The sequence below is a fragment of the Scyliorhinus torazame genome, chromosome 22 (assembly GCF_047496885.1).
Source record: "Scyliorhinus torazame isolate Kashiwa2021f chromosome 22, sScyTor2.1, whole genome shotgun sequence".
Lineage (NCBI taxonomy): Eukaryota > Metazoa > Chordata > Chondrichthyes > Carcharhiniformes > Scyliorhinidae > Scyliorhinus > Scyliorhinus torazame.
This window is the reverse complement of record NC_092728.1, coordinates 52,529,550-52,553,275: the sequence shown is the minus strand read 5'-3', so window position 1 is coordinate 52,553,275 and position 23,726 is coordinate 52,529,550. Positions and strand designations below refer to the sequence as shown.

General features: G+C 47.2%; 1 protein-coding gene across 3 annotated transcripts in view; it reads right to left on the bottom strand.

Moving 5' to 3' along the window:
- The window catches only part of abca2 (ATP-binding cassette, sub-family A (ABC1), member 2), a 739,176-nt gene that overhangs the window by 200,428 nt on the left and 515,022 nt on the right, over positions 1-23,726 (bottom strand). For all 3 annotated transcript variants that reach the window (XM_072488215.1, XM_072488216.1, XM_072488217.1), the window contains 2 exons: positions 22,643-22,793; positions 18,245-18,449 (listed from right to left, as the gene is read on the bottom strand). In XM_072488215.1, coding sequence (XP_072344316.1) covers positions 18,245-18,449; positions 22,643-22,793 — 356 coding nt within the window. The remainder of the gene's footprint in view (positions 1-18,244; positions 18,450-22,642; positions 22,794-23,726) is intronic.

The window sequence follows — 23,726 nt, the reverse complement described above, 5'->3', positions numbered from 1 at the left end:
GCATTCGAGGCCTTCTACGGGTGCTGTACACCTCCAAGCCCCTAGCAGGGGACTGGAGGATGAAACTATTGTTCAATGGACTGAACGTCCCAGAAACGGGGGCTGGGAGCACAGCTAGAACTGGGAGAAGTCATGGAGAACATCAATTCCATGCAGGCGGGGTAGGCGCCGGGACCAGACGGATTCCCGGCGGACTACAACAAAAAATATGCGATGGAATTGGCCCCGCACCTGCGGGAGATGTTCACAGACTCACTGGCGAGGGGTATCCAGCCATTTTCGCTAGCACGAGCCTCAATCTCGCTGATACCCAAGAAAGACAAAGACCCAACAGAATGCGGGTCCTACAGACCCATTTCGCTGCTAAACGTAGACACGAAAATACTGGCCAAGATCCTGGCCAGTCGACTGGAAAACTGCGTGTCAGAGATAGTAGCAGAAGAACAAACGGGCTTTGTCAAGGGTAGACAGCTAACATCGAACATCAGGCACCTGCTGAACGTGATCATGACGCCCATCCGGGGAGAGAACACCTGAGGTGATCATCTTCCTGGATGCAAAAAGGGCTTTCACAGAGTCGAATAGAAGTACCTCACAGAGGTACTGGAGCGGTTCAGGCTTGGAGCAGGGTTCACTGCCTGGGTGAAACTCCTGTACAGCGCTCCCACAGCAAGTGTATGGACAAATACCAAGTACTTCCAGCTGCACAGAAACACGAGGCAGGGATGGCCGCTGTCTCTACTGCTGTTCGCCCTAGCAATCAAACCACTGGCAATCACTCTGAGGGCCACAAAGAACTGGAAAGGGATCCGGAGTAGAGGCAGAGAGAACAGAGTCTCACTCTATACAGATGACCTGTTCCTCTACATCTAGGATCCAACAAGCAGTATGGAAAGAATCATGACGCTCTTGCGAGAGTTTGGAACCTTTTTGGGCAACAAACTCAACTTGGGCAAAAGTGAGGTCTTCCCGGTGAACCCGCAAGGAGGAGGAGCAAAGCTGGAGGGGCTGTCATTTAAATAGGCCCGACACAAATTCCGCTACCTGGGGATCCAAATCACTCACGACTGGACCTCGATCCACAAATGGAACCTGACCAGCCTGCTGGAGGAAGTAAAAAAGGACCTGCAGAGATGGAACACACTCCCGCTATCCCTGGCAGGGAGAGTGCAGACGATCAAGATGAACTCCCAGGTACCTCTTCTGTTCAGATCCATTCTGATCTACATCCCCAAGGCCTTCTTCAATTCATTAGAAAACTGATCATCGCCTTTTTATGGGCTGTGGGTAAGAAGGCAAGGATCCCAAAAAGAGTACTACAGAGAGCGACAATCATGGAAGGCCTAGCCCTCGCAAACCACATGGCAACATCTACGGAGCGGGTAAATGGGTGGATAAAAGAGTCATTCACTCAGTGTTCCAAGGCCTGTTTGCGGCAAACAGCCAGTAAAGCAGAGGGAGCTGAAAGCCACAATGCAGTAACGTATGCCAATGAAAGGGGGAACAATGAAACACAGTACCCAACCAAGATCAGCGAGCAAACAACAAAATACACGGAGACTCGCCAATCACACAAGAACAGAAAACAGGAGCTGAAGAGGGAAGAGGACACGCCAGATGACCAGAGGGGTAGGGGGATCGAGAAGAAAGCAGGGAGGGGTTGGGGAGAAGAGTGGGGAACCCGGTCGGGAATGAACACCCACTGGAGAGGTCAAAATAAGAAGCCGCAACTGATGTAAATAGATAAGCACAACAAATGTACATAAAATTCTTTCTTTTCTTTTAGTTCTGTACGGTTTAATTTGTAGCATTATTAGTTTATTATTTTATCCTTGTTATCTTTCAATGTATGTTCACAATTTCCTTTGTCTTGTATAGCTTAGAAATCCTCAATAAAAACACTTTAAAAAAACCATTGGCTATCTTTCTCTCCCAATTGTACTTAGCAACCCTTTTACAGACAATGAAGTATTTTTGAGGTGTAGTTGCTACTGTCACAAAGGAAATGCAGTGGTCAATTTGCACACACAATTCCACAAACAGCAATGAAAAAATAACTCAGTAACTAGTTTTTGCGAAGTTGATTCAGTGATAAATATTGGCCGGGACACTGGGAACCCCTGTTCTTCTTATAGTGCTATTGGTTTGTTTATGTTGCCCTGAGAGGGCCTCCTTTTAAGGTCTGAGCTGAAAGATTGGAGCCCCCAATTGTGCAGCAATCCCTCAGTACCGCACCAAAACGTCAGCACAGATTGCGAGCACCAGCCTCTGGAGCGGGAAGGATTGAACTTGCAGCTAGAAAGAACAAGATGCTTCTTAGCTTAATTAAATTGTCATCAGTGCCATTTTCAGATCCTTCAATGTGCTGGAAATAATTACTCGACAGCAAACTGACACTGCAGAAGTGTCTGAGAAGACAGCACGCGCGGATGGAAGAACCTCACACATCAGACCTTCAGTCAAGCTGTTTGGCTGATAAAGTGTGAAAGTGAGGCACCGGCTGTCTGCCGGCCACACTTGTGCTCTCTGAGAGTTTCAAGTCGATTCCCCAGCTGCTGACTGGCAAATCTGTTTCTAGCCTCTTGCTGTATCTTCAGGAGCATCTATTAAAGGGTTAATAACTAATTGTCAGGGAGAGTGCAGCGGCGTGAGAAATAGGAACGCAGAAACCTTTAAAAAAAATAGCTGAAGTGTAAATCTGTGACGGCACTTTGAGCAGTTTCCTGGCATTCCTCACAATCGGCACAGATACGGGAAGGTAAGGGAGGGGGAAGGCGGGTGACAATCTTCAATTACAGCAGAGTGCAAAGCAGGACTGCCACCACTAATAGAGCCAACTTAAAACAGCACAATTGTACTGAGAGAGCACAACTATCAGGAAAGGCTAAATTGGCCAGGGCTCTTTTCTCTACAAAGGAGAAAGCTGAGGACTAAGGCAGGTACGGCAATATCTACAATTGTACAGTACATCACAACAGTGACTGCCCTTCAAAGGTACCTCATTGGCTGTAAAGTGCATCGAGACACCCGGTGAACACGAAAACGCTACATGAATGCAATTCTTTCTTATTTTTCTTAGATTTTCTCAGTTGAAATTCCACACACTAGCTGAAATGAAACTATTCTCTCACTTTGACTTGCTACCCTAAAAGAGGAGGTCGTTAAAATTACGCTGTTTCCACTTAGCATCGCAGAGCATTGACATCACAGGAATGAACCATCAGCACAACAGATCAAAGCTAGTGTTTATGCTCCACATGAGTATTCTCCCATTCTTCTTCAACTAACCCCATCAATATATCCATCTATTCTTCTCTCTCTCCCTCTCTCAGGGTGGCTCAGTAGCACAGTGGTTGGCACTGTTGCTTCACAGCGGCAGGGACCTGGGTTCGATTCCCGGCTGGGTCACTGTCTGTGCAGAGTCTACACGTTCTCCCCGTGTCTGCGTAGGTTTCCTCCCACAGTCCAAAGATGTGCAGGTTAGGTGGGTGGATTGGCCATGCTAAATTGCCCTGAGTAACCAAAAAGGATAAGTGCGGTTAATGGGATAGGGTGCAGGTGTGGGCTTAAGTAGGGTGCTCTTTCCATGGGCCGGAGCAGACTTGATGGGCCGAATGGCCTCCATCTGCACTGTAAATTCTATGATTCTCTCTCTCTCGTTTATCTAGCTTTCCATTAAATTCATCTGTCCTCTCTATCACTTTCACATCCCTCTTAACGTGTGGTGCCCAGAACTGGACACAATACTCCAGTTGAGACCAAGCCAGTGTTTTATACATGTCTAACATAACTTCCTTGCTTTTCTTTCTATTGTTTGTTGGGACTGTAACTTTATTGGGACCGTTGACATCATCTTGCTTCTTCTCTGGCTTCCTTTCAGTCCATGTCTGGATGTTATCCACTCAGCTAATTTTTCTTCTGCTTCTTCTGACTTTTCCCTCAGTTTCTCCTTGTTGCCAGGACAAGGCTGTTCGGTCTTAATTTCCAATGTTGATAATTGGCAACCTTTCGCTCCCGATTTGTACTTGCAACCCTTTTGACTCCTGAACCTTCACTCTTGATCGAGCCCACTCATAGAATCCCCATAGGCAGGGGGAGGCTATTTGGCCCAACGAGTCAGGGAGAACGTGCAAACTCCACACAGTCAGACAAGGTCGGAATTGAACCCAGGTCCTGATGCTATAGGCAGCAGTGCTAACCATTGTGCCACCGTACTGCCCATCACACACCCCACACCCACAGACAATGCGACCACCTGCAGACATGGACAACACCCCAACCCTCGACCCCAGAGGGGCAACCTCCCTCCCCTCCCCATCACTAAAAGTTAGCGTGTGCACCCCCACTACCACCAAGGCATGAGGGTAACCCTGCCCCATGAGCATCCATCAGGGCATCACTTCCCACCCCCCAAAGTGAGGGCTCCCCAGCTTTAGGTTGCCCCCTTTTCAGGGCCCCCCGTAACCCCTTCAGCCTTAATACCCCCCCCTTTCATGGGCATGCCTCACCCCCCCCCCCCCCCCCACAGGCTCCTCCAGGGCAGTGCAAACATGGCCTCTGAGCCTCCCGCATGGCCATTATGCCTGATCTCCCTTGTGGAGACCAGTACTAATCCGCGCCCGACTGAGACCTCGCCGGTGCGGCCAGTGACTCACGGGAGCTGGGGGAATGCAGCCTCAAACGGGCCCCGCATGGTTAGGTTAGCCTAATGGCTCATTTAAATATGATTGTCTGGATCAATCCCTTAATGGGCGTGATCCAGATCGTGCCGGGCACAATGTGGAGTGAAAACGCGCCCTAGGTCATTAAGGTAAGTCATACCAAACCCTGTGAAACTCCACTGTATACCTTCCTTTCGTCTGAAAAACAACTGGCCGTCACTGCTCTCTGCTTCCCGTCATTCTGCCAAATTTGTTTCCAATTTGCCACTGACCCTTTTATTAGCAACTTTGTTGACAAGCCTATTATGCGACACTTCACAAAATTTACATGTGCAGAATGAGGCCATTCGGCCCATCTAGTCTGCACTGGCCCTTGGAAAGAGCACCCTACCTAACCCCACACCTCCACCCTATCCCCGTAACCCCACCTTACCTTGCCTATTTTGGACACTAAGGGGCAATTTAGCATGGCCAATACACCTACCCCTGCATATCTTTGAACTGTGGAAGGAAACCGGAGCACCCGGAGGAAACCCACGCAGACACGGGGAGAATGTGCAGACTCCGCACAGACAGTGACCCAAGCTGGAATCGAACCTGGGACCCTGGCGCTGTGAAGCCATTGTGCTAACCACAATCATAGAATTAGATTATCATAGAATTTACAGTGCAGAAGGAGGCCATTCGCCCCGTCGAGTCTGCACCGGCTCTTGGAAAGAGCACCCTACCGAAGATCAACACCTCCACCCTATCCCCATAACCCAGTAACCCCACCCAACACTAAGGGCAATTTAGCATGGCCAATCCACCTAACCTGCACATCTTTGGACTGTGGGAGGAAACCGGAGCACCCGGAGGAAACCCACGCACACACGGGGAGGATGTGCAGACTCCGCACAGCCAGTGACCCAATCAGGAATCGAACCTGGGACCCTGGAGCTGTGAAGCAATTGTGCTATCCACAATGCTACCGTGCTGCCCACACTTAATCAAACAACTTTTGGAAGTCAGTGAGCATATCAACCATGTTACCCGCAATAATCCTCTCTGTTGGCTCATCAAAAAACTCAATCAAGCTAATTAAACACAATTTGCCCGTAACAAATCGATTTCTTTAATTAAACTATATTTGTTCTGCCTGGTGTCTTGGTCATCATTTCTCTGAACCAACACCTGATTTATCAGCCTTATGAAGGATGGGTAGAGGGAATATATATATTTTGTTCACAGACATTTTTTGTGCTATTTTACACACACTTCAATTTCCCTTTCATAAGAACATAAGAACTAGGAGCAGGAGTAGGCCATCTGGCCCCTCAAGCCTGCTCCACCATTCAATGAGATCATGGCTGATCTTTTTTGGACTCAGCTCCACTTTCCGGCCCGAACACCATAACCCTCAATTCCTTTATTCTTCAAAAAACTATCTATCTTTATCTTAAAAACATTTAATGAAGGAGCCGCAACTGCTTCACTGGGCAAGGAATTCCATAGATTCACAACCCTTTGGGTGAAGAAGTTCCTCCTAAGGTCAGTCCTAAATCTACTTCCCCTTATTTTGAGGCTATGCCCCCTAGTTCCACCAGTGGAAACAACCTGCCCGCATCTATCCTATCTATTCCCTTCATAATTTTATACGTTTCTATAAGATCCCCCCTCATCCTTCTAAATTCCAACGAGTACAGTCCCAGTCTACTCAACCTCTCCTCGTAATCCAACCCCTTCAGCTCTGGGATTAACCTAGTGAATCTCCTCTGCACACCCTCCAGTGCCAGTATGTCCTTTCTCAGGTAAGGAGACCAAAACACAATACTCCAGGTGTGGCCCCACTAACACCTTATACAATTGCAGCATAACCTCCCTAGTCTTAAACTCCATCCCTCTAGCAATGAAGGACAAAATTCCATTTGCCTTCTTAATCACCTGTTGCACCTGTAAACCAACTTTTTGCGACTCATGCATTAGCAAACCCAGGGCTCTCTGCACAGCGGCATGTTTTAATATTTTATCATTTAAATAATAATTTAAATGCAGGGCAGGGCAGCACGGTAGCATTGTGGATAGCACAATTGCTTCACAGCTCCCGGGTCCCAGGTTCGATTCCAGCTTGGGTCACTGTCTGTGCGGAGTCTGCACATCCTCCCCGTGTGTGCGTGGGTTTCCTCTGGGTGCTCCGGTTTCCTCCCACAGTCCAAAGATGTGCAGGTTAGGCGGATTGGCCATGATAAATTGCCCTTAGTGTCCAAAATTGCCCTTAGTGTTGGGTGGGGTTACTGGGTTATGGGGATAGGGTGTAGGTGTTGAACATGGGTAGGGTGCTCTTTCCAAGAGCCGGTGCAGACTCGATGGGCCGAATGGCCTCCTTCTGCACTGTAAATTCTATGATAATCCCGTTTGCTATTATTCCTACCAAAATGGATAACCTCACATTTGTCAACATTGTATTCCATCTGCCAGACCCTAGCCCATTCACTTAACCTATGCAAATCCCTCTGCAGTCTTCCGGTATCCTCTGAACTTTTTGCTTTACCACTCATCTTAGTGTCATCTGCAAACTTGGGCACATTGCACTTGGTCCCCAAGGACTTCACAAGGTGCAGGCTCATAGACACTCAGTTCTGTGCCCAAGTGGCCATTGCTTAATGTCGGGCTGTTGATGGGGTGCATTCAACTTTGGAGTACATTATAGCCAAAAAATAGTTCTGACCTCATCTGATGTCCACATTGATGTGCTTTCAAACGGAAGTCACTGGACTGCAATCAGAAATGGGGACTTTGTCTATGTATTTTCCCAGGCTTTTGCACATTGTGGTCAACTACTACTGCCTCCCCAAGTGAAAGCTAAGGGTTAAATATGGAACTTTCTTAGTTGTGGCCCAGTGGCACTGCTCTGTTGATCTCTGCAGATCCCTTGGAGCAAGATTTCACACCTCTTTGCTGCTGAGGCATCCTTGTAACACAGATATTTTTCGACATGAAAATGAATTACAATTGAATGAGGAGACAGCACAGGCATAAAGGGCCAATTGGCCTCTTCTAGTGCTCCATTATTCTACCGATCACTCTTGTACAGTCTGAGCACAAGCGGTAATCCTTCAAATAGTTTTCCAGGAAAAAAGATTCCTATTGTAAGGTCTGGCAAGGTGTCCACACCGAGCTGAACAGGTTGAGTCAAAGGAAAAAGGTTTAATGCAACAGAACAAGAGTATAGAGCAGTTACTCTGCGAGGGGTGCCAGCTCACAGTTCATGACCCTCCGGTTTTATACAGGATGGAGAAGGGGCGACCCGCCCTCAGTGGGGGAATGTGTATTCCCTAGAGCCCGTTTCTAGTCTCCAGTCTCTAGTGTCCCATGAGCTGCTTAACCCCAGTTGTGACAACTCCCTCACTACTTATTGCAATATCATGAATACATTTATAAAGGACAGACATATGATTTTGGTAAAAACGCATAGAAGCCCCACAGCAGTTCACCATATAACTCAATAAAATAGAACCGCATGACCCAGTACCATCACCAGGATATTGGTATTATTTAGTGATGGTTCAGGAACATTCCCCAGGCCAGGCACCAGAATCACCACCAATATCGGATGTAAGCAACTACTTTTATTTTTAGATACTTAGTTTTGAAAACAATGCATAAATTATGCAAAGATTTGATTGTGGTATTTTCATAACTATCAGCATTGCATGGATTAATGTAGTGTTGAGAGTAGCCACTAGAGGGAGCTACAGTTATAACTATATAATAATAATTTAAGGCAGTGATGCTAGACCTTAGGGGAGGAGTGTATGCAGGGGTTAGCTAGTGAAGGTCAGAAGAGCAGATACTGTAAATGAGTGTATATCAGAGTTTAAACCTGTAGTGAGATTAGCTGTAGATGAGTGTAGTTTAGATGTTATTAATCAACTATGTATTCTTAAGTAGTGTAAATAAATTTATAGCTTTGTTTAAGTTAAAGCTATTTTGTGGTCTTTGTGAACATTACGCCAACCACCCTGAAATAAGCAACACAAAGAACACCACACTGATGAATTGTGTCGCTTTGAAGACAGGATGTACACATTTGGATGGATTAGCTGAAGTGTAGTAGCACTTTGGTACAATTTCAGATATCGACAATTCACAACTTTATTTACAAATCTAAGTTAGAAGCAAAAGAGTTTGTTAACATGTTTGGTAGGATTCTTAATGGTTGTGTTAATTTACTGAAAAATGGCAAACAAGCAACTAATATCTTTAACAGATTTGCATTTCTTTGTAAGTGTAACTGTAGCATTATTAGGAAGATAAAGTAGGTCATTATGTGCGGTACGAAAATGGTCCACTGCTATTGTACGAGTACCAAATTCCCTTTCTCACTTAGATAAATATTTTAATCTCCACACTTTCTGTAAGTCATATAACGATACATTAAGATTCCACTTCTTGCACCAGAAAACATACTGAAACACCAAACCAGTCGAAACAAACTTCTCAACGTTCAACATCTAGAAGTAAACAGGGCGATGCACTGACCATTCCAGGGGCTGGTTTGCAAGCTTAATGCAGAAAATTATAGTTTAATATTTTCTGCCTGTCCCTGATTTAACAAAGAATCGATTTTCAGTTCAAGAAATGTAATGCCAATTTTTAACATAAAACGTATTTTTACTTTGACTGGTTCTCCAGAGAGAGATCAAACTGATTGTACTTCAATATCTGTTAAATGGTCCCCACAAAATCAATACCCCGAACACTGGAATCTTATTCAAAGCCAGGCTATGACTACATTTACATGGATCAATTGGCCAATCATGTCATGGGTGTTAGGCTAGTGCGTAGAATTAAAATGAAATGTGTTGCAAACACAAACAAAAGCAATCATTTGGCACATGTCAGAGAAGGATGCTTGATTTTGTTCAATGCTCGGACATATTCAGAAATTAATAATTTCATTAAATAAGCTAATTACAGCCGCAGCATTCATTCCCCCCATGGATTCTGTCTCAACGTCACAGGATCACTGAAATGCAAAGGTCCAATTGGACGAGCATCATCATGTACTTCAGCCAGCTGGATAGCAGACTGCCTCTGCACAAACAGGGTTCTCTGGCCCTTCCATACGTACTCACCAAATCTGTCTCAGACTTCAGTCCTTGACAGCACAGGAGGTTGTCAATCCCTTATACCCCACGTTGGGCCACAGAACTCATGCAGTCGTAAAGCGCACAAGTGCCCCTTCGGCCCATGGGGTCTGCACCGATAATAACTTCCCCAAATCTCGCCCTATTCCCACTGACCAGCACTTGTCCCATATCCTTGAATCTGATGGTGTTTCAAGTGCTCATCCGAGTACTTTTTAAAGGTTGTGAGGTTTCCAGCCTCCACTACATTTCCAGGCAGTGCATGTGAGATTCTCACCACCTTCCGAGTGAAAAATGTTTTTCTCAAATCCCCTGGGAATCTCCTGCCTCTCACCCTCAAGCTATGCTCCCTAGTGATTGACCGCTCAACCAAGGGGAACAGCTGATTCCTATTTACCCTGTCCAAACCCCTCATAATCTTATACACCTCAATCGTATTCCCCCTCATCCTTCTCTTCTCCAAAGAAAACAATCCAAGCCTATTCACTCTCCTTATAGCTCAGATGCTCCATCCATGCAAATGGAATTCAAGGAAACTAGTGAATCTCCTCTGTACCTCATCCAGTGCAATCACCTCCTTCCTATAATGAGGTGACCAGACTGCACACAGTACTCCAGCTGTGGCCAAACCAATATTCTGTACAGCTCCAACATAATTTCCTTGCTCATATTCAATGCCACGACTGATAAAGGCAAGTGTCCCAAGTGCCTTAACTCCTATTCGCCTGCTCTGCTGCCTTCAAGGATGTGAACAAGTACCCCAAGATCCATCTGTTCCTCTGAGCATCCTAGTGTCCTGCCGTTCATTACATACTCCCTTGTCTTGTTTCTTCTACCAAAGTGCGTCATCTCGCACTTATCAGGGTTGAATACCATCTGCTACTGCTCTGACCATCTGACCAACCCATCTATTTCTTCCTGTGACCTACGATCCTCCTCTTCACTGTTTATCACCCCAACAACCTTGGGAGTCATCTGCAAACTTACTTATATTCCCCCCAAGTTCTCATCTATATCATTTATATATGGTACGCTGTGGATACTGGCCTCCAGTTACTCAAACAGCCTTCTACCACCACACTGTGTCCTATTACTAAGCCACTTACGGACCCATCACACCAAGTTTCCTTGAATTCCATTTGCTTAAATCTCCTCAATCAGTCTCCTATGTGGGATCTTGTCAAAGGCTTTGCTAAAATCCATTATAAACTACATTCCTTCATCCACACACTCGGTCACTTTATCAAAAAATTCTATCAAATTTGTTAGACATGACCTCCTTCTGACAAAGCTGTGCTGACTATCCCTAATCAACCCCTGCCTTTCCAAGTGGAGATTAATTCTCAGTATTTTCTCCAATAGTTTGAGACTCACCGGTCTGTAATTCCCTGGTTTATTTTTACCACCCTTCTTGAAAGGTGGAACAACATTAAGCTGATCTCCAGTCCTCTGGCACTTCCCCCGTGGCCAGAGAGGAATTAAAAACTTGCATCAGAGCCCCTGCAATTTCCTGTCTCGCCTCCCACAGCAGCCTGGGATGCAATTCATCCGGGCCTGGGGATTTGTCTGTTTTTAAGCCTGTCAAAGCCTCCAGTACCTCCTCACTTCCCATGTCAAACTGCTGGAGGAACTCACTATCCCATTTCCTAAATTCTGTACCTATGTCATCCTTCTCCTGAGCAAAGACCGATGAGACGTATTCATTTAACACCTTAGCAATATCCTACGGCTTCACACACAGATTACCCCCTTGGTCTCTAATGGGTCCTACTCTTTCCCTGGTTAACCTCTTCCCCTTAATTTTATTATTGAATACCTTAGGGTTCTCCTTAATCTTATTCGCAAGCCCTTTGTCATGCTCCCTTTTTGCTCTAATTACTTTCTTAAGTCCCCTCTTATACTTCGTATACTCTTCTAGGGCCGCAGTTGAATTTCTCCCTTTGGGCTTGGTAAAAGCCTTCCTTATTATCCAGTCCTGGATTGTCCCCCGCTTTGGAACATGTTGGACCTGTATTCTCCCCATTTCCTTTTCGAATGCCCTCCATTGCTCCCGTAAGAAGCTATTCCTAGCCAACTTTGGCCAGATCCTGCCTTACTACAGTAAAATCTGCCTTGCCCCAATCCCAAACTGTCTTGCAGGTCATTGTTTTCCTAGTCCATAACAAACTTGAACCATGCTGTGTTCGCTATCACTTAAATGCTCCCCCACTGTCATATTGAACACTTGTCAGGCTTCGTTCCCCAGAACCAGATCCAGCGCTGCTCAATATCCTGTTGCACCTTCTACATATTGATATGAAAAACTCCCCTGAATACATTGAAAGAAATCCGCCCCCTCTAAACCTTTTACATTATGACTATCCCAATTTATGTTGGGGAAGTTGAAATCCCCTAGTATAATTACCCGATTAATATTCATACACGCCTCAGTAAATTGTCTACCTGTCTGCTCCTCTATTTCCCACTGCCTCTTTGGGGGCCTATAATACATTCCCAGTTATGTGGCTGCCCCCTTTGTATTCCTAAGTTCTACCCGTAAGGCCTCGTTTGAAGAGACTTCCAAGGTATCATGGGTTTCTGTGGCTATGACTCATCTTTCATTCTCACGCCACAGTAGAAATATTTCCCACTTTCTCTGTCTGTTAGCTTTGACAAAGATTCATCGGACTCAAAACGTTAGCTCTTTTCTCTCCCTACAGATGCTGCCAGACCTGCTGAGATTTTCCAGCATTTTCTCTTTCATCCAAGATATCATCTCTCCTCATTGCAGTAATTAGTTCCTCAATCTGCAACACCACCTCCCTTTTTACACCCTCCTCTGTCTCGCCTAAATATCCTATACACCAGAATGTTAAGTTGCCAGTCCGGCCCTTCCCTTAACCATGTCACTGTGGTGGCAACAGTGTCACAATTTCATGTGTCAATCCACACCCATAACTCATTATCATAGAATTTACTATGCAGAAGGAGGCCATTCGGCCCATCGAGTCTGCACCGGCTCTTGGAAAGAGCACCCTACCCAAGCCCACACCAGCCTATCCCCATAACCCAGTAACCCCATTCAACCAACACTAAGGGCAATTTTGGACACTAAGGACAATTTAGCATGGCCAATCCACCTAACCTACACATCTTTGGACTGTGGGAGGAAACCGGAGCACCGGAGGAAACCCACGCACACACGGGGAGAATGTGCAGACTCCATATAGACAGTGACGCAGCCGGGAATCGAACCTGGGACCCTGGCTAACCACTATGCTACCGTGCTGCCCTTACCTATTACACTCCGAGCATTAAAGTAAAGACCATCCAGCCTCGTCTTACTCTCTTGACATTCAACATAGCTGAACTCATTCTAACTTGCTTTCATTATTATAGCATGACGTGTCTCTGCTTTACTAACACTCTGTGTCCCCTCCGCCTGCTAACCCAGTTTCAATTCCACCCAACAGCACTAGCAAACCTACCTGCAAGGATGTTGGTCCCAATGTGGTTAATCATAGAATTTACAGTGCAGAAGGAAGCCATTCAGCCCATCACGTCTGCACCGGCTCTTGGAAAGAGTACCCTACCCAAGGTCAACACCGCCACCCTATCCCCATAACCCAGTAACCCCACCCAACACTAAGGGCAATTTTGGACACTAAGGGCAATTTATCATGGCCAATCCACCTAACCTGCACATCTTTGGACTGTGGGAGGAAACCGGAGCACCCGGAGGAAACCCACGCACACACGGGGAGGATGTACAGACTCCGCACAGACAGTGACCCAAGCCGGAATCGAACCTGGGACCCTGGAGCTGTGAAGCAATTGTGCTATCCACAAGGCTACCGTGCTGCAATGTGCATTAAGGTGCACATTGCCCTGAACCACAGAAAGAGAGTGGGTTCTAGGGAACCACATCAACAACGGTAATAGCCCAGGGACTATTGAATAAAAGGCAAAAAGGGGTCAACATAATATCATTTTAGGAAAACATCTGATTTGCCAGACCTCTTGAAACCTGCTCAAAAGGCCCCTATGGGGCTGATAAGTACCCTTGCTTTAAAGAACTGTTACTTGACAATGCATGAGTATGGCAGTATGAGTCATTCAATCAAAATTAATTAATATACTCCACATTTTCTCAGGAATGTAGAAATACGAGTCGATCGTCCAGTCCCTCGAGCTATCCCTGCCATTCAATTAGATCCTGGCTGATCTGTACCTGAACTCCATTGACCTGTGATTTCTTGATCCCATTACCCTAATAAAAAATAAAATCTCAGTCCTGAAAATTTCAATTGACCCAACCTCATTTTGGTAAGGGAAGTTCCAAATTTCCACTGCCCTTTGCGTGAAAACTGTTTCCTGATTTCATTCCAACTGCCCTTGCTGTGACTGGAGATTATACTCGGTTAATCTGGACTCTTCAGCCACAGGATGATTCACTGTGTCTGGCCTATTGGACCCCTTTATAATTTTAGGCACCTCATTTAGATCAACCTGCAGCGTTCTAATCTCAAAGCGTCACAAAACAAGTTTACGCAACTGGTCCTCGTAACTTAAGCATTTAAGCCCCAATAACATTCTGGTGAATGTATTGTGGTGGGTATGTCACAGGCCACTCAGGTAGTCCTGAGTTAATTACTATTAAGCTATTTTTCTGGTAGGGACAGCTGGTTTTCAAACAGTCGTGCCAGATTGGCAGTCACAGGATGCGGAATTTTACGCTCGTTGAAGAGACCGGAGAGGTCACTCTCAATCTTGCTTTTTGACTTGAACAGTTTCTCATTGAAGAGCCCCGTCAGCTTCTCTTCGATAACCAGGTTTCTCTGGCCTTGGTGCTGATTTGGTCTGCATACATAGTTGATATTCAGCTTCCTCCTCTCGGGATCATGCACCAGCAGGTGACGGAGATTACTTTCTTTCATTGCAAATGCCTTTTGACAATCTGGGAAGTTGCATTTGTATTCCAGGATCTTGAAACGGTCTTTGCGGATGTGAGATTCCAAGTTAAATGCAGCTCGTAAATTCAGTTCGCAATCCTCCATTGGACAGACTCGCTCAGACATGTTGAGAGGTTCATGCCAGGCGCCAAACAGAGTGCGATGTTCCCTGCCCGCTGCAAGTGATATAATCTGAGTCGCCCCCTCGCTGGGCGTGAACCAGATTAGCATATTTTAATGTCAGGACGGTTTGAGGCTGGATTTGCCAAGCTCCTGGTATTCTCCCCCCCCCCTCCCCCCCCCCGCGGGGCAGTAATGGCACCCTGGTAGTACCAGCTTGGCGGTGTCATGAAGGTTGCATGAAGGGTGGTGCTTGACTTTGGGGGGGGGGGGGCCTTTGGCGACCACATAGCACGGTGCTGCTCTCCTAGGGCAGGACTGGTACTGGCGATTGGGTGAGGGGGGTGGGGGGGGAGGTGCCTGATGCTGATGAGAAGGGGGAGATAGGTCTGAAGGGAGACCCACAACTGACAGTCTGGAAGCTATTATTCGGTCAGTTACAGCCTACTAAAAGCGTTATCTCTGTATGAAAGTGAATAGGTCTTGCAGATCAAAGGCTCTGAGGAGGGTTAAAGCCTTGAGATGTGTTTTAGCTTTCTATGAAGTAACAGGTGTTAGGGACTGGAAAGTGAAAAAGCAGTGATTCTTCGCTGTTTATGCCTAGACTTGTTCAGCTCCCTGGCAGGGGTGACTGATGAGGGGGAAGGGGATAGTCTCTGATATAGAGGGAGGGGGGTCTCTCAGGTGAGGGTTTCTGATGGGGGATCTGAGGGGCAGTTGCATCACCTTGCTGTGGGGGCGGGGGACACACCCGTAATTCCTTTGGTGGGGTGCAGGAGGAAAAAGGATACCCCTACTTATTGGCAGGGGTGTGGGGGGTTGGGGGGACGACAGAATTTGCACTGTGGGGGAAGGGGAGCCAGTCGCCAAACAGAATCCAGCGAGCTCCTGGCCAGACATGAATTAGCATAGCAAGGGAGAGTGAATCACTCTTGGCAGCCACACCTAGCGCCGACGCAAACAAGGAGTGTTTCTACTCCAGTGGAAGAGCTTAGTCTCCCGAACAGAGAATCCTGCTCGTTGACATTTTGGGGGAGAATTCCGCCCAACATTATTTTAAAATGCTGCATAAATTTTAGCTATCAATAGTTAGTGACGCAGCTCTGCTGACAAGAAGCTACATTAAGCTATTGGGCAGCAACAGAATTGGATCATGAGAGAAATCACACGTACTTCAGTAAAATGAGGTATTGTATTGCTAAAACAGACCGGGAAATAAAATGACAATGATAAATCTTGCTCTAAAGTGAAACTTGTTCTTATCCAATTTGACCTTAAGTGTTGTCGCTTGTTAATGGATGAATGTAATGAGCAGCACACGCAGAATGTACACAAACAGAGGAAGTGAATCCAGATAGATTACAGCAGATCCAACCAAGTGATTAGGAAAGCAAATTGAATGGTGTTGCTTATTATAAGGTGAGGTTTGCTACAGTTGTACATTGCTACGGTTGTCCAGGGCATGGGTAAGTCCACATCTGGAGTAGTGTGCGCATTTTTGGTCTCCTTACATAAGAAAGGGGGCAGCAAGGTGGCACAGTGGTTAGCACTGCTACCTTACAGCACCAGGGACCCGTGTTCAATTCTGGCCTCGGGTGACTGACTGTGTGGAACTTGCACTTTCTCCCCCTGTCTGTGTAGGTTTCCTCCGAGTGCTCCAGTTTCATCCCACAGGACTTAAGAGGTCTTAACAGGGTGGATGCCAGGAGGATGTCTCCCCTTATGGGACTGACTAGAACCAGGGGACACAGTTTAAAAAATAAGGGGTCTCTCATTTCAGACAATGAGGAGAAATTTTGGCACTATTCTCCCCTCCCCCACGCTGGGTGGGGGAATCGCCGGTGCGCAGTGCGAATCGCGCCATGCCACCCTGATCCCTGCATGCGATTCTCCCACTCCCCGGAAACCAGCGGCGCCAATTCGCACCGGGCCGCTCAGAGAACCGGCGAGTGGCGATTCTCCAGCCGGATGGGCCGAGCGGCCGCTACGATACGAAAGGTTCCCGCCGGCGACGTCCAACCCTGGTCGCTGCCGGCCGGAACTCTGCAGGAACGCTGGGGGGGGGCGGGGCGGGTGGGGGGGGCGGCCTGTGGGAGGGGGAGGCTCCTTCGATCGGGGCCCACCAATAGGCGGGCCGGCCTCTTCCCCCCCCCTATCCAGGCCTACCTCCTTCCGCACGCGGCCCCAGAACACCGGCTCCATGTTGGTGAGGGGCTGGCGTGCGTAAGACGTTCCTCGCGCATGCGCAGGATGGTGCGGCCCAACTGCGCAGGTGCAGGATTGGGCTGCCCCAACTGCGCATGCGCGGGTTGGCATGGCGCCCATTTGGCGCCGCATAAGGACGCTGGAGGGCGTGAACCGCTCCAGCATCGTGCTGGCCCCCTGTGGGGGCCAGAATAGGTCATGTCCGGGCCCTGTTTGCGCCGTCGTGAAACGCGACGGCATTCAGAACGGCGCGAACACTTGGCCTCAATATCGGAGAATCGCCCCCTAGGTCTCTCAGAAGGTCAATCATTTGTGGAATTCTCATTCTCAGAGAGAAGTGGGGGCAGGGTCATTGAACATTTTTAAGGCTGAATGAAATAAATTTTCGATTGACACGGTAGTGAAAAGGTATAGGGCATAGGCAGGAAAGTAGAGGTGAGGCCACATGAAGCTGTCATCTTGTCAAGTGGCAGAGCAGGCTCGAGGGCTGGATGGTCTAATTCGTATGTTTATATGTGACAGAGAGGCACAGTCTGAACACATGCTTACGAAGACAAATTAACCAAATTCCTATGAACCATATTAACTGGGATCAATTTCGACCTCAGGTGACCATCTGTGTAGAGTTTGCACGTTCACCTCGTGTCTGTGTAGGTTTCCTCCCAAAGTCCAAGTGGGTAGCACAAGTGGATAGCACTGTGGCTTCACAGCACCAGGGTCCCAGGTTCGATTCGCTGCTGGGTCACTGTCTGTGCGGAGTTTGCATGTTCTCCCCGTGTCTGCGTGGGTTTTCTCCGGGTGCTCCGGTTTCCTCCCACAGTCCAAAGATGTGCAGGTTAGGTGGATTGGCCATGATAAAATTGCCCTTAGTGACCAAAAAGGTTAGAAAGGGTTAGTGGGTTACGGGGATGGGGTGGAAGTGAGGGCTTAAGTGGATCGGTGCAGACTCGATGGGCCGAGTGGCCTCCTTCTGCACTGTATGTTCTATGTGCAGGTTAGGTGAACTGGCCATGCTTAAAATTGCCCCTTGGTGTCCAAAAAGCTTAGGTGGGGTTGAGGGCCTCGGTAGGGGGCTCTTTCAGAGGGTCGGTGCAGATGTTGATGGGCCAAATGGCCCCTTCTGCACTGTAGGGATTCTGTGATTCTGTCATATAATGACTGCAGATAAATGCACAAATACGAGAAGTGAATGAAATACCTGGATGAACAGCTTCAATGTACCATGTTAGTACTCCATAGACAGTGGCATCGACGATCAGCATGACCATGGAGAGGAGTAGGTTGAAGTCATCTCCTTCGACTGGTGACTGGTTCAAGGTGTGCCACTGAATTCCAACACCTGACACCTCATAGAGTGCAAAGTACTTAGAACCAAGCCCAAATGCAGTCGTGGACATGAGGGACTGAAAGTGCAAAAAAGCAGCGTTAGTACTCAATACTTCTTAATCTTTGATATTTGACAATTATGCTATTCAATTACATGCCTTTGGAGAAGCTTGTACACTATTATACACGCATTTTAATACCATACGCAAGGTGATTAGTCACGGAGTATAAGTGATCCTATAATTCTGAGCAAACCAAGAAGGGTGTTTCTAAGAAAGTATGTTGCCATGCTTGCTGAGACTTCAGCCAGAGGGTGCTGAATCTGTGGAACTCTTTGTCGCAGAAGGCTGTGGAGGCCAAATCACTGAGTATCTTTAAGACAGAGATAGATAGGTTCTTGATTCATGAGGGTACCAGGCGTTATGGGGAGAGGGCAGGAGAAAGGGGATGAGAAAAAAATCAGCCCTGATTGAATGGCGGGGCAGGTTCAATGGTCCGAGTGGCCTCATTCTGCTCTTATGTCTTATGGAGACTTTTTAAAGTGTGGGTTGTTTCAATCTTTCCGTCTGACCTTGGTGAGTTCCTGCAGTGCATCTCATAGATGGTACTGCTGCGACTGTTCGCCAGTGGTGGAGGGAGTGAATGTTTGTGGAAGGGGTGCCAATCAAGTTGGCTGCTTTGTCCTGGATGATGTTGAATTTCTTGAGTGTTGTTGGAGCTGCACTGATCCTGGCAAGTGGGAAATATTCCATCAAACTCCTGACATGTGCCTTGTGGATTAGAGTCAGTTTTGGGGAGTCAGGCAGTGAGTTATTCACAGTAGGATTCCCAACCTCTGATCTGTTCTTGTAGCCACAGTATTTATATGGCTATTCCAGATCAGTTTTTGATCAACAGTAACATCCAGGATGTTGATAGTGGGAGATTTATCAATAGTAAATGCCATTGAATGTTAAGAGATGATGGTCGTTGCCTGGCATGAATGTTACTTGCCACTTATCAGCATATGTCTGGGTATTGTCCAAGTATTGCTGCATTTGGACATGGGCTGCTTCCTGTATGTGAGGAGTCGCAAACGGTGCTGAACATTACCAACAAACAGTCTCACCTCTGACCTTTGGGGTAGCACAAGTGGATAGCAATGTGGCTTCACAGCTCCAGGGTCCTAGGTTCGAATCCCCACTGGGTCACAGTCTGTGCGGAGTCTGCACGTTTTCCCCGTGTCTGCGTGGGTTTCCTCCGGGTGCTCCAGTTTCCTCCCACAGTCCAAAGACGTGCAGGTTAGGTGGATTGGCCATGGTAAATTGCCCTTCGTGACCAAAAAGGTTAGGAGGGATTATTGGGTCATGGGGATAGGGTGGAAGTGAGGGCTTAAGTGGGTCGGTGCAGACTCAATGGGCCGAATAGTCTCCTTTTGCACTGTATGTTCTACCTTTTATTGGTAGAGGGATTGAGTTTAGGAGCCATGAGGTCATGTTGCAGCTGTACAAGACTCTGGTGCGGCCACATTTGGAGTATTGCGTACAGTTCTGGTCGCCGCATTATAGGAAGGATGTGGAAGCATTGGAAAGGGTGCAGAGGAGATTTACCAGAATGTTGCCTTGTATGGAGGGAAGATCTTATGAGGATAAGCTGAGGACTTGAGGCTGTTTTCGTTGGAGAGAAGAAGGTTAAGGGGTGACTTAATTGAGGCATACAAGATGATCAGAGGATTGGATAGGGTGGACAGTGAGAGCCTTTTTCCTCGGATGGTGATGTCAAGCACGAGGGGGCATATCTTTAAATTGAGGGGAGATAGATATAAGACAGATGTCAGAGGTAGGTTCTTTACTCAGAGCGTAGTAAGGGCCTGGAATGCCCTGCCTGCAACAGTAGTGGACTCGCCAACACTAAGGACATTCAAATGGTCATTGGATAGATATATGGACAATAAGGGAATAGTGCAGATGGGCTTGAGAGTGGTTTCACAGGTCGGTGCAACATCGAGGGCCAAAGGGCCTGTATTGCGCTGTAATGTTTTATGTTCTATGATGGATGGATGGTCATTGATGAAGCAGCTGAACATGGATGGGCCTAGGACACTACACTGAGGAACTCCTGCAGTGATGTCCTGGTTCTGAGATGATTGACCTCCAACAACAACCATCATGCCATGTATGACTCCAACCAGCATGCACAGTAAAAAGGGACAAGGGAAGGGACTCAGAGGGGTAAAATTGAGGCCATGCATAACACACCTATTTTCATTTTAAACTTCAGCATCACTTCCCTTCTTTTCAATACATTTCCTATAGAAATAAAGCCTAGCGCTTGATTTGCCTTTTTTCTATGGCCTTCCTGATTAGTGACGCACCTTTTAATGACTGCCGTATTTGTACTCCGATATCCCTTTGTATCACTACCCCACCTAGATTTGCACCTTCCAGGTAATAAATGACCTCCCTATTCTTCCTACCAAAATGTACTACCTCACATTTATCTGTGTTAAACTCAATTCGCCAATTATTTTCTAATTCTTCAAGTTTATTAATGCCCTCCTCTAAATTGTCGCAGTTCTCCTCAGTACTGACTATCTCCCGCAACTTGCAGACATCCGCAAATCAAGAAATTGTGCTTTTGCGACCCTCGAATGTCACAATCTGGATCTCGCCCTTACTGGGCATGATCCTGATCAGCATACTATTGGCTCTTTTTAATATATCTGCGCTGTATTATCCCGGAGTCTGGAGCTAAGGGCCTCCCCAGCGAGGCCTTGACCAGTTGCCGTTTAGCACTGGTCCACACATATGTGGACCAGTCGTAATGGCAGCTGGGGGGGGCTATAGACGGTGGCCTTTTCCCAATGAGTCTTTGTTGCAGCTGCCCCAAGATATGATTTAAGTTAGGGGGATCTCCCAGGCCATTGGAGACCCCAGGTGTGGGGCTCTGGGCAGGGTGGTACCCTGGAAATCATGCTGGTACCTGGGCACCTTGGCACTGCCAGTCTGGAATTCTGGAAGTGCCAATTGGGCACCCTGGCAGTGCCACTGGTGCCTGAGTGACACTGCTAGGCTGGCAGGACTGCCAAGGTGCCAATTTGCCCATGCCAGAGGTTGAGGTTGGGCTAGGGTGCCTTGCCCTTTAGAGATGGGGAGCTCGAGGATCATGAAAGAGGCAAGTTGGGTACAGTGGGAGCCCGGAGGCCATATTGAGGATGCGGGGGTTTGAAAGATCGGTATGCCTTTAGAAATGGTGGCCTGATCCGCTAGTACTCTTCCTACACTGGTGAGCTGAGCCTGTCAGTGCAGGAAATGAAGGAAGTGCAGCCTTGATGGTGCATTTCCCATCAAAGTGCCGTTGGATAGCAGAGTGTTTCTAGGTGCGACAGCCGCTGTAAAACACCCCGCTGAACGTGCCCAAAAGCGGACTCTGACTTTTGTTTGCCGTTAAATCGAGTCCTGGGACAGCTGCAACAAAGACTCATTGGGGAAAGGCCACCGTCAATGGCCCTCCAACACTTTTAACACTTCCCTCAAAGAACTTTGTTTCTTTTTTGCCTTAGTAGGGAAGTACTGGGAGCAGTTTTTACATGTATTGAGTAGGAGAAAATCATGTTGCTTTCCACAAGTGACGAATTGACGAAGTCCAAGACCCTCATGCTGGACCAATCCAGCCTGCTGAGAAGGCACCAATATCTATCGGAGTTGAATCAAACCTAAAGGATAACGTAATAATAATAATCTTTAACGCTCTCATTTCGCTGGCTCTCAATCCTAATGGACCTTTAGTGCAATAATAATTCTACATGGGATTAAAAGCCTAAATGCCAGTGCACCAGGCTGAAATATAGATGCCATAATCAGATGACTTTCAGCAATGACCGAGTTTCAACCTGCATTTGTGGAAAGAGGGCCATGGATCACTGGAATTTTGTCAGGTTAAAGATTTAACTCAGCGAGCAACACCCAGTATCAGAACACGCTTCATTCTTGTAAAATAAAAACAAAATGCTACGGATGCTGGAAATCTGAATAAGAACAGAAAATACTGGATAAACTCAGCCGGTCTGGCAGCTTCTGCGGAGAGAGAAACAGAGTTAACGGTTGGAGACTGTATGACTCTTGATTCACACTGGACTTGAAACGTTAACTCTGCTTCTCTCTCCATGGAAGCTGCCAGACCCGCTGAGATTTCCTCGCATTTTCTCTCGTCGTTCTTGTAAAACTCATTTTGCACAACGTTGAAAAAAATGATTAATCTCATTTTTATTTTATTTTTTAAAATACCATACCGCAATGCACTTCTCGAATGCGGTGATCCGATCATGAGCCACCTCCTCGCGGATCGCCACGTACATGTATGGAACATAGCTGAGGAAATAAATGATCCCACCGCATGCCGAGGCTAGCTTCGCCTTGGAGTAGACCACAGAGATCAGGAAACTGCAAGAGTTCAAGGAAGAAGTCAGTGCAACTGAGGTTATGAGCCCAGATTTCCATTTTATCTCACAAGAAGTCCGACTTGTTCCAGTTATCCACTAAGGAGCTGTGCAGCATGGGTGAATGCAGTGGCCAGTGTGGTAATACAGTAAACTTTCTGTCATCAGGCAAGCTGCCAGCTGGAGATCTCGACTAACTGAACACCTGTTGGGTTTGTTCTTTTTGACTGGAGATGCCTCTCATTCCTCAGAAGCTGGCGCTAACACTTGTTACCCGTCAGTCCCACTCTCACACAACCGCTAGAAATTGTCAAGCTCGCAGGCAGTTGTTGCCAATGGCCTGCCCTCGCTCCAGTCTCAGCTGCCCAGTGTGCTGAGCATGGTGTTCCCTCGGCACCACTCCCTCGATGCGCACATGCCCCCAGCTCTCGAGGGGCCTCGACACCCGCATCACCATGAGATCACCCTCGGGTTTTCTGATTGGTTGAAAATGTAGAACTCGTGGGTGGCACGGTGGTGCAATGGTTAGCACTGCTGCCTCGCAGCACTGAGGACCCGTCTTCGATCCCGGCCCTAGGTCACTGTCCTTGTGGAGTTTGCACATTTTCCCAGTCTCTGAGTGGGTCTCACCCCCACAACCCAAAGATTTGCAGCATAAGTGGATTGGCCATGCCAATTGGAAAAGTAATTTTAAAATGAAATAAAAAAGAAAATACGGAACTCATAGGTAATCAGCACCACCCAGGCTGGATAACAGACATTTTCCAGTGCTAAGCTATTGTTCTTCTGGCCAATGAAACTCCACAAAAGCGGGAAGTGGATGGAAGGGGTGGGGTGGGGTGCGTGCCCACCTATTTAATTTGACATGTTGAGTGTTAACACAGTTTATATGAGGACGGGAGTAACTTACTTTGAGTAGAGGCTGCACCTCACTGAT